The following is a 12,053-nucleotide window of genomic DNA, read 5'->3' as shown; positions in this document are numbered from 1 at the left end:
TCAACTATCTTGACCAACTACCAGTGCGGCCTGTCAAACGATGGCCAAGTCCTTCAACTAACTTGGCCTACTACCAGTGTGGCCTGTCAAACGATGGCTAAGTCTGTCAGCTAACTTGGTCTACTACCAGTGCGGCCTGTCAAACGATGGCCAAGTCCTTCAACTAACTTGGTCTACTACCAGTGCGGCCTGTCAAACAATGGCTAAGTCTGTCAGCTAACTTGGTCTACTACCAGTGCGGCCTGTCAAACGATGGCTAAGTCTGTCAGCTAACTCAGCCAACTTTCAGTGCAGCCTATCTTCAAATAATAAAGATAAACAACTGTGCACCTGCAAGGATACCTGTGCAAGGAGGGTGGTATGCAGCTAAAAACTGTAACTGAAATCACTGTTTAGAACCTTTCTTTTTTTTGAAATACAGCTAGATCAAAAATAAATAGGGTGTTAATATTTAAAAATTAGTGATGTCTGTTTATACAATTAGCAAGAGTAGAATGCAGTTTGCTAGGTAATTTTACAAAGACCCTAATTGCTATATGCTAAAAATGTATTATTTAAAACAACCAGAGAAATTTCAATCTGTTGTAGATGACATGATGAAAAATAAGGTACACTTGAATTTTGAAAACAATTGCATGTGCATTCATTTAGTTGTATTTGACAATAAACCAAGCTATCTTTATCGTGTTTGTTAGGTAAAATTGTTATCCTCATTCTAGGACCAAGATCTCTGGGAAAAGTAAGATTGCCTTTAATATGTTTTAAATAATCTTTTTTGTATAAATTTCAAAAATCTTTTTTTTTTTTTTTAATTTTAATGAGTAGCTTTTTAAAAGCTTATAACTGAGTAAATCCACAACAGGTTAACATACAGTGTATAATTTCACTGGAACTTTTACGAAAGTTTTTATTAATAGGTATAACTTTTTATAGTTATAACTTTTTGCAGTTATAACTTTTTTTAGGTATAACTTTTCTATAACTTTTTCATAACTTTCTTGGGGTATAACTTTTTTGTAACTTTTTCATAACTTTATAATAGGTATAACTTTTTTTAGTTATAAATTTTTAATGGGTATAACTTTTTTGTAACTTTTTCATAACTTTATAATAGGTATAACTTTTTTTAGTTATAACTTTTCCTGGGTATAACTTTTTCCGGGTATAACTTTTTTGTAACTTTTTCATAACTTTTTTTTTGGGTATAACTTTTTTGTAACTTTTCCACTGTTTATTTGGGTATAACTAAAGTATAACTTTGTAACTATTTTATAACTTTTTGTGTAACTTTTAATAAATATAACTTTTTGTAGTTATAACTTTTTTATAACTTTTATTTACTTGCTGTATTTATGTTGAATAAAAGGTGAAAAGTTATGCAAAAGTTATAACTTTTTTGTAACTAAGTTATAACTAAATTATACCTCACTTAAAACATGCCATTCCAAACTCCGATAACTTAGTTATAACTTTTTTGTAACTTTTTTTAGTTACAAAAGTTATAACTAAGTTATAACTTTTTTCAATGGGTAACCTGTTCGTATCACGTCGATATGACAGGCGCGGAGCATCAGATCAAACGAGACGCTTTGCGTCGAGTTTGATCTGATGATCCGCGCCTGTCAACTAACGTGACGACCCTTTGGATCAAGTTACTGTTATAATAATATATATTTATTTATCATAAGTGTATTGTAACTCAGTAGTAATGCATCTAATTCTGCACTGTGCAATATTGATGATGCTACAGTACCCCATATAGATGACCAATGCCAAAAGCCACATCACATTTAGACTGTATTTCTTTTTATGCACTTTTATTTCAGTTTCTATTAAATTCAATGTTTCTAAATCAAGGTTTCTCAATATGATGTGAATTGTTTTGCAGTCAGGACGTTCTTCAGGTGTCTGCTGGGATAGGACAGAGCGGCCATCTTGTGTGGTACTTTGTGGTGTGTCTTCTGCTACTGTGGGCTGTTATATTCATCATCCTCATTCTAGGACCAAGATCTCTGGGAAAAGTAAGATGTTCTATTCAATGCAGAATTTTATGAATCATTTTCCATATACTAGTGATATATTATATTCCTTTAAAAAGCATGACCTGATCTTTGTCATTATGTATACTTTTCTGACCCCCTTAGTAAATCTTCAAATCTGTTTGGAATCTGCTTGGAGAGTGACAAAAGTATAAATGATTATAGCTATATATGATGCTTGACTTACCCTCATCCTTTTTCTGTTTTATACAAAACTGTAGACTGTTACAATATTTTTTATTTACAGGCTGTGTACATAACGTATGGACTAGCACAAGTGTTAGCAGTGTCACTGATGGTCCACCTCTGTACAGAAGAAGGCGCTCTCCGGGGGATCAAGGGATTCCTGAACATGAAGTGGGACGTTCTAGGTAATCTGGAGGTTAGCTCACTTTCTGTTACGCTAGGCTGAATTACATAAGGATTCTAAGTATAACTACCCTCTTTTTCGAGATTTTGATAATGGTCAGGCATATTATATTCAAGATGACATTGTCTGATTTAGAGTTGATTGATCTTCAGTATCTCAAACACAGATGATCTTCATGCAGTAACTCAAACAGATATCTAAAATACCAAGGATATTTTAAAGTGATCTCGAGTTTACATCTAAAACACATTTTTCGTGTACTTTAACCTCAGTATCTCAGATCCATGGATATCTCAGTTTGCCTCATTAACTCTGAGATAATGAAGTCTGACTTTTACACTCATAATACAATCAAACTCGGCAACTTGCAAATAGTTTGCTTAATCTTGGTTATCAAGTCAGAAATCTTTTAAGAAGCTCATAGCAGATTTTTCATTTCTGAATAAAGATATACAAAATTTTACCTACAGTCAAATCTTGTTATCTCAAACTCAGTGGGACTGAGGAAAACTTTGAGATATCCGATGATTCGATATATCAAGGATAAAATACTTTAGGAATAAGGGGTTGGGACTTTTAAATTACTTTGACATATCCATGGTATTTAGAATATCAGTGTTAAAGATGATACAGAAGTTCAACTGTAGTTGTAAGGAAGCAAAGTTCTAGGTTCAATTAACTACCTTACAAATGATGAACAATTAAAGGAGGTTGTAAGGAAAAAACACCTCTTCAACAGTGTATACAGATTGTAAAGAATTAGATCATTTGCTGCTGTATAGAAAACAGCTAGTGTATAGATACTGATAAGAAGACACCACCCTTTTGCTATGAATCTGAAAACATTTCACCCACAAGCACCTCCAGGCTCAAAATGATGATAACAATATATAGTAATCTTTTACATTGAATTTCTTTTGATGCTTGTTTGCATCTACATGTAGTTGAAAATTGTATTTACTTTAATTTTGTGTTATGAATTTTGGATATTTAAACAACTGAAGATTTTCAATCATTTTGTGAGGTATAAATATGTTGTTATATGTTTTCAATCATTTGTCCCTTTTGTCAGGCCTGGGTTGCTGCTGGGATATTGATGTTTAGCTCCCTTGGCTTGGGTACAGGTACCTTAACTTCTCTGGCTGGCTACACCCATTTCCATAGTCACTGCTTCAGGTTTGTTGAAAGCAGTATGCTTAATATCTATTAAACAAAATAATGTGAATGTTCCAAGCTTCTGTTTTAGTGTAAAGGGGGGAGAAGATTAAATGAAATCAAACTTCTGTATTAGTGTAAAAAGGGTAAAGATTAAATCTTTGAATAGCTCTTCTTGCATATTCTGATTATTTTCACCCTCAAAATAAATGTAGGATTTCATTACTTCACAATCACATTGGTACAGACAACATTATGTAAGCCAGGTGCAGAGTATATAATTATGTTTTAAGGAAATAACAGCTAGTATTTCAGTGCAGTCTTCAAACTCTGTAAAGAATTATAACCTGAATACAGATCAAAGCTCTGACAACAGTTAAAGTTTTCAAAGATGATGTCATAAGATTTTATCAGCAGTTCAATGACGATCAAGCTCTGTCTTTTATTGTAGAAACTGCCTGCTGGTCATCACGGCTCACCTGGCTGGTATGCTGGTCAGTGGCTTCACCATCTTCGCTGCTCTCGGAATCAATGGCCAAGAAGATGACAACTCGATAATTAGTCATAATATGACAGGTTTATACTTTCTTATGAATTTTGTAATACAAATCTTAAAAAAAAAAAAGAGGAAATAAAAGTATCGTGCTTGCTTTTGTAACCTCCACCGGTCTGTGCATGGATGGGTTTTATTGCAGCAGGAAAAAATTTCCCAGCAAGAAACATCAGTACATCAGTGCACATTAGTAACTCAAATCTCATTTTGCAATTAACTTAGGTACATTTGAGGACTGGATGCTGTCTTAAACTTGATCAGCCTGATACCTTAAACTCTCAGATATCTCGATACTGTGAAATCACTTATTTTCAAGGGGACAGGGTGGTTGATTTTAATTGTTTTCATTGTTGAAGAGACCCATGAAATCAAAACCCCCGGAAAATGTGAACCTGCACACTGCAGTAAATTATTTCTGCTTTAACCAAGAAATCAAATCCTGTCAAATGATTAATTTTTTCTTACATCATGGAAATTTGGTTAATAAAAATAATTCATTCTACTTTGGTTTTTCTGCAGTCCTGCCATATGTGAGTTGAGATTTGAAATTATTTGAATTTTTCATTATAAGAAAATTCTGTCATTGCAGCAATTGACCTTGTGTTCACACTGATGACCTCTGTCATAGCCAGAACTAACAATGCCCATGTATGGAAGGCAATCTTTTTCCTGACCCTGATTCTAATGGGCATTGGTACCCAGTGTGCGTACATACAGAACATTGTGTCGGCACTCCTTCACTTCCTGCCAGATAGGTGGCGCTTCAGATGGAAATTCAAATGCCCAGTGCTGGCGGCAGTCTGCTTTGTTGCCATGGTACTAGGACTTCTGCTGACTTCACAAGTAAGTTTTTGTAAAATATAATTTTCTTAAATGTAGAGCTGTCAGAGTGATAAATTGACAAAATAGTCGCAAAAGACCCAGTTGAATTGGAATGGAATTAAGTTAACATTGTATTTAACAAGAATTTGAAATATACAACATCTGGATTAGACAAGTTTTTCTGCATGATGTTTGTTGAAATTCAAATACATCTATTGATTTTATTAAATTGTTGCATTTCTTGTTGCGGCATTGAGAGTTATCACCCTTTCCATATCTTTTTTTTTCTTCCATATATCAAAATGTTTTGATTTTAATCTTTAATGATGCACATGAAGATCATAAAAATACTTTGTAATGTAAGGTAGTTGTGTACCTTTGTAGGGAGGTTTGTACGTGTTCTACTTCTCCCATCACTATGTATGTAAACTGTCCCTGTACCTGATCGCATTCTGTGAGTGTGTCTCCCTGTCCTGGGTGTACGGGGCCCAGAGACTCTGGAATAATGTGTCAGACATGACGGGAACCACGGACAGTCCCTGGTGGAAACTGACCTGGAAGTTCCTCACACCTGTCGTCGTGTTTGTAAGTTTCTTTATGTTGTTCATTTTCAATTGTTTTAATTGATTAGCAGGGGTAAGTCACTTTTAAAGATAGTTTTCTTCAAGAAGTTAAGTTTGGATTATCTGTCTTGAAAACATTAATTAAATTAAAAAAAAAAAAAACTAATGAACTGGCTTTGTATACTTGAGCAAATTTTTATTCAGTTATAATGAAAGTAATTTTCCAGGTCCCAAGAATTCCACTTAAACCACTCACAAGTTATACTGCATAGACTGTGTTAATATTTTACAGAGTTTGGTTATTATGACAGTGCTCTATGTTAAGCCTACAGTATGTTCCTACTTTACAGGGTTTGATCGTTGTGACCCTCATTTATTATGAGCCTACAGTATGTTCCAAATTTACAGGGTTTGATCATTGTGACCCTCATCTATGACGAACCTCTGTACTACAGTACTTACCAGTTTCCTGACTCCTCCCACACCATTGGACTGATGCTTACCCTTCTGCCCGCCGTACCTGTACCTGTATTTATTGTCTGGTGTGTGTGGAAAAATGAGGGCAGTCTCAAACATGTAAGACATCTATATTATTTAGTCAAATTCAGCAATATTTAGTCTAATATATACTGTATACAGTGTTATTTTCGCCCTTTTTAACTTGTGAACAATTTTGTCCCATTTTGAATTGCCCAGTCAAAGTTTTTTTAAGAAATTATGAGATGTAATTTGAATTCGTCCCGTTTTAAATTCGCCCAATCAAAGAGAGGACGAAAGGGACGAAAATAAAACGGGGGCAAAATTTTCCCTGTATACAGTATTTTAAGGTTATCGTGTATGAGAAATGAAATTAAAAAAACAGCTACATATTTTTACATCCAGACTAAATCTTTATTCTGTTTGAGTTTTTGCACCAATAGATAATTACTCTTTCCGTTAGGAAATGACCTATTGATTTTTGAGGTTAGAGTGTTAAAGGTCAAGGTCATCAAATCAAATGTGATCAAACTGGTCAAGATGGTATGAACCAGTACAGTTAATTTGTTTTTGGATAATTTCTTTTAGTCCAACAAACTTTTAACTTCCTTTCAAACTTTAGCATACCTTTCTATGTTTTAAAGAAGAAATCTATTGATTTTTGAAGTAAAAATGTCTATTGATTTTGAGGTTAAAAAGTTTAGGTTAGAAAAATTTTCATCTTCCATTAATGAAATAATTTTTAAATGATAACATAAGTTGTATTTAAGCTCTTGCAGTGAAGTCATAATTAACTTTTAGAGGAAGAACCCAGTCCATTTGTAGGCACCAGGGTCAAGAGAACTTATTCAATGATAATGATATATGAAATAGCCACCAAATTTGCTACAATACCATCTGTAACTAAAACATGACCCCTATTGATTTTTCAGATGGAAGGGGTAAACGTCAGGACCAGAAACATTTATTGTCACAAATTATGTTCAGCTAATATCATAGATAATCTTCTTTCTTTAGGTTGGATAAATAAATTCCACAAATTATTGAGTTTCTGAATTTAAACTAAAAAAAATCAGTGAAAATTAAGATATTACCCACAAGGTGAAATATGTGATGAAAAACTATTGAAAAATGGGAAGAGAAAAAAATAAACAGCATGCTTAGACTAAAATCCTTTAACAGTTGATGTTCATTGCAAACTCACATGTGTCAATTTACAAGTACTTTAAAGTATTTAAAGTAGACATATATGTTCTTAAATAAATGTTAGTTATAAATTCAACTTGCCACTGGATAAGTGTTGTAAAATGTCTGCATGTTTCTAATTATAGATGTTGGCACCATATCAGAATTTAGTGACAGAAATTTCAAAGTCAACATTGTTTTTTTTTAAACTTTATCAACTTATAGAACACAGCCAAAAAAATTATCTAACTTGTACTATGTAACAATATAAATTAACCCAAAGTTTGTTTATCTTTAAAATAAATCTTTTTATGGTCATGTATACATGTACGGGAAAAAAAGCTATGGCATAAATGGTTAAGATTCTGACACCTGTAAAATGATTATTCCCTGTTCACTATCCCCTTTATAAGTTCAATACTACTTTAACAAACATTATAATTACTGACCCTGTTCTTATACTTTCTCATCTTGAATGCAGTTTGCTTCAGAAGTCAACGTATCTGTAACTTCAGAGGGAGACATAGAAAGAAAATAAAATTCATTATTGGATGCAAATTGATAAATGGAAATGAATTAAAAATCTGAATGACATTCTAAAGGAGTTGATCAATATGCTTTCTAGTAGAGAAGCAATCAGTGTACTTTATATAATCATTTCTCACATAAATATTCCCAGTAAGCGTTTATAATTAGTTGTATTTTTACATTTTAATGATTGGGCGAAAATGGTTAAACCATTATCATTGATGAAAGATTAAATCCATATTTGAACTTCATAAATCAACGTCTGTCTTCCAATCAAACTTGAATAAAACTGAGGAATGTTTTTGAAGCTAGAGAACATAATACTGATGGATTAACACTGATTCTGTATTTTTCAGAGAATTCAAGCCTCGGTTGTTACATCCTCAAGCTGGGGGCCAGGTCAATTAGCCAATCAGGAACCAGGGATTGAACTGCCTGACTACGTAATATGTACACCGGACAATCACAAACCGGAAAATGCCCTGGCTATTTTGACAGCTAACCTGTATATCCCGAATCTGACCAATCTCATATCAGCACAGGTAAGGGGCTCAAATCTGACCAATTAAATACCAACACAGATAAGGAATTCCAATCTGATCAATCACATGAGCACAGGTAAGGGACTAAATCTGACCAATCAAATATCAGCCTAGGTAAAGGGCTAAAACTGGCCAATCAATTATAAGTCCAGGTAAGGGGCTCAAATCTGACCAATCAAATGTCAGCACAAGTAAGGGACTCAAATCTGACCAATCAATACAGCATGGGTAAGAGGCTCAGCAAAAGTAAGGGACTAAGACTGAGTAATCAATTATCAGTGCAGGCAAGGGACCCAAATCTAACCAATCAAATATCAGCACAAAGAAGGGGTTCAAATCTGACCAATCAAATATCATCATAAGTAAGAGATTAAAATCTGACCAATCAAATAGCAGCACTAGTAAGGGGCTTAATCTGACCAATCAAAATAAAGCAGCACAGTAAGGGACTCAAATCTGACCCATCTCATTTCAGCATAGGTAAGGGGCTAAATTTGACCAATCAAGTAGCTCAAGTAAGGGCTAAATCTGACAAATCAAATATCAGCTCAGGTAAGAGGCTTAAATCTAACCAGTCTTATAGCAGTACAGGTAAAGGGTTCAGATCTGAATTTAAAAGAATGTGTAGTTTTATAAATAAATTTCACCCCAGCAAAAATTGATTTGAATATTGTCTTGTAAATGTCAGTATTCTTCTGTGTATGCTCATTTTGACAAAGCAGTTATTAACATGCATCTCTGTGAATTTTTTTTACATAGAGGGACCCTATTCTTTTAAGGGGAAATAATAATTAGGCAGGGTTAATTGAATCTTAGGACAATTCTTTTGCCAACGATGAAGTAATATAAGAGAAGAATATTAGTGATAAGGAGTTATATATGTAGTGCAATCCAAAATATTGTGGTGTTTCTCAATAAAATCTTAATTGAAATTGTATTATGCATAATTGTTCAAAATCTTTTTATACCCCACACAACTAGTTGCGGGAGGTATAATGTTTTTGAGTGGTCCGTCAGTCAGTCAGTCAGTCAGTCAGTCCGTCAGTCAGTCCTCTTTTTTTGTCAGCGCAACTCCTCATAAACCGCTGCACAGAATGTCGTCAAACTTTGCAGGTATTTAGGACACAATGTGTAGATGTGCATATTACCAGGAAATTCCGATTCCTTTATTTTTTCCGGGAATAATTTTTAACTTAGGCATTTGGCCATACCTTGAATATAGAGATGAACAGTTTGTCATACTCCTCATAAACCGCTGCACAGAATTTCTCAAACTTTGCAGGTATTTAGAACACAATGTGTAGATATGCATATTACCAGGAAATTCCGATTCCATTATTTTTTCCGGGAATTTCCGCACTTTTAACTTAGGCATTTGGCCATACCTTGAATATTGAGATGAACAGTTTGTCAGTGCAACTCCTCATAAACCGCTGCGCAGAATTTCGTCAAACCTTGCAGATATTTAGGACACAATGTGTAGATGTGCATATTACCAGGAAATTCCGATTCCGTTATTTTTTCCGGGAATTTCCGCACTTTTAACTTAGGCATTTGGCCATACCTTGAATATAGAGATGAACAGTTTGTCAGCGCAACTCCTCATAAACCGCTGTGCAGAATTTCGTCAAACTTTGCAGATATTTAGGACACAATGTGTAGATGTGCATATTACCAGGAAATTCCGATTCCATTATTTTTTCCGGGAATTTCCGCACTTTTAACTTAGGCATTTGGCCATACCTTGAATATAGAGATGAACAGTTTGTCAGCGCAACTCCTCATAAACTGCTGCACAGAATTTCGTTAAACTTTGCAGATATTTAGGACACAATGTGTAGATGTGCATATTACCAGGAAATTCTGATTCCTTTATTTTTCCGGGAATTTCCACACTTTTCAACTTAGACTTTTTTGCCATATTTTGAATATAGAGATGAACAGTTTGTTAGCACCACTCCTCTTAAACTGTTGTACATAGTTTCGTCAACCTATGCTGAGATTTAGGAGATATTCCATTATTTTATCCCAAAGAGTTTTGCCTATTATTCAAGAAAATTTCTAACCCCCCCCCCCCCCCCCACTTCAAATTAATGTGTGGATTTGTATATTGTCAAGAAATTTTGATTCCATAATTTATCTAGAAACTTCATTCCACATTTAAATGTCCTCATATGCAAGACATTTTGATGTAAAGATTTTTTGCAATTATTGTCCTTTTTTATCTATACTATGTATTTAAAGTGCACTGTGCCTTTCATTAAATGTGTTTCACCGTCAAGTTATGGGGGAGCGTGGGGTATGTGAGCTAGCTCACTTTTTCTTTCATTTTAAAATGAGATAATAAGCAAGCAATGGAAGCAAGAAAATTTGAAAATGAAGAAATGATAATTTGGCAATTATAATATGTCAACTTAAAGATCTATATTTACACATCTTTCATTTTCAAGAGGCTGTTATTTGCATGGTTTAAGACCTCTTGAAAAAATATTTATTTGTAACTGTTTAGATGCTTATGTGCTCCATGTTTGAATAAGTGAATGTGCCCCAATGACTTTCGTTTCATAGATCAACACTAGGGGGACTATAGAATAAAACTTTCTACCTGCTAAAGGATTTGTTCCCGTGTATTGATTTAAATTTCCACAATTCAGTGTTAAAAGTACCCACTGCGTTTCACATTAATCAGTATAGAATTAAATCTCAGGTGGATGGCAGGTATTCAAATGAGGAAGATCAGCCAGGAAATTTTTTTTAAAAACTGTGAGAATAAAAGATGTTGTTTTGTTAATTTGTTCGAGGTCGGAAAAAAGATTACCCTAGGTCCTGAGAGATCTTTAACTTGTGATCAATGTGATTTCTTAATTCAGATTCTGCTAGGTAAGATTTTTTTTAATTTTCAAAAAAAGCATCTAGTCAGTAGGTATAAATAAAGTTTCACCTTCATTTGGAAGAGAAGAGAAGGGGGTACAATGAATAATGATATAAGTATGTCAATTATAATTTTATATCTTTGTTCAAAGAAATTAGTTTTCAAAAAAAATATTTTTTAGAGAAAAAAATGAAGTAATAAATATTTTCAATTTTATTTAAATTTGCATGAAAAAATTTGTAAATGACTCAAAGTACAAGAAGTAATATATGTTGTGCATTTAGACTAAAATGAATTTATGATCATTATATAAATGATTTTTTTTTCAAATTTTACTAACTGGGTTTTTTGCACCACTGATAGTAAAATAATCAGCCATTTTCAAATAATGTTCGAGTTTATAAATAAAGCCTAAACATAGCAGACTCTGCTCTAAATCTTTAATTCCATGGGGAGTCAGTCCAATGATTTTAATGTGGTTGAAAAGGTCAATCAGCACTTGCTTCAGAAGATGCCATGGGTATTGAGTAAACTTGAATATAAAGATAAATTACCTCAGCAACATTAAATTTTATAATTTTTTAGCCATTATATTTTGAGCACACAATGAATTCATTCAGTCTGAATAGAATATTCAATATTTAATTACCTAATATTATGACAAAACTCAAGTTGAATGACACCATAAATATCTGACAAGTTTACCTCCACCAATTAAAAAAAAGGGACAAATTAAACCTACTTGTGTTTCTTTTAAAAGCATTAGCTCAGAGTGGATTAACTCAGGTTCATCAATAATATAGGAATGTGTAATATCGATGATTATCACTGAAATATCTAATCCCTCAAAGGTAATTATACTAAATTGTTATGCTTTTCCCATTTTTGCTATTTCATTAAGTTGATTATATCATAGGGAGATAATTCTTTTTCTTTTTGAGGTTGGT

The 12,053-nt window shown here is 33.4% G+C and overlaps 1 protein-coding gene across 3 annotated transcripts in view; it reads left to right on the top strand.

Annotated features, from left to right (window-relative positions):
• The window catches only part of LOC134263777 (uncharacterized), a 71,829-nt gene that overhangs the window by 41,542 nt on the left and 18,234 nt on the right, over nt 1-12,053 (top strand). For all 3 annotated transcript variants that reach the window (XM_062746155.1, XM_062746154.1, XM_062746157.1), the window contains 8 exons: nt 1,889-2,021; nt 2,287-2,421; nt 3,482-3,585; nt 4,016-4,140; nt 4,707-4,960; nt 5,324-5,524; nt 5,911-6,078; nt 8,049-8,234. In XM_062746155.1, the coding sequence (XP_062602139.1) occupies nt 1,889-2,021; nt 2,287-2,421; nt 3,482-3,585; nt 4,016-4,140; nt 4,707-4,960; nt 5,324-5,524; nt 5,911-6,078; nt 8,049-8,234 (1,306 nt within the window). The remainder of the gene's footprint in view (nt 1-1,888; nt 2,022-2,286; nt 2,422-3,481; nt 3,586-4,015; nt 4,141-4,706; nt 4,961-5,323; nt 5,525-5,910; nt 6,079-8,048; nt 8,235-12,053) is intronic.

Source organism: Saccostrea cucullata, unplaced genomic scaffold (assembly GCF_032062105.1).
Source record: "Saccostrea cucullata isolate Sc308-1 unplaced genomic scaffold, CSIRO_AGI_Scuc_v1 ctg2338, whole genome shotgun sequence".
NCBI lineage: Eukaryota > Metazoa > Mollusca > Bivalvia > Ostreida > Ostreidae > Saccostrea > Saccostrea cuccullata.
Note: the sequence above shows the minus strand (reverse complement) of the source record. Positions and strands in the feature narration are given on the sequence as shown.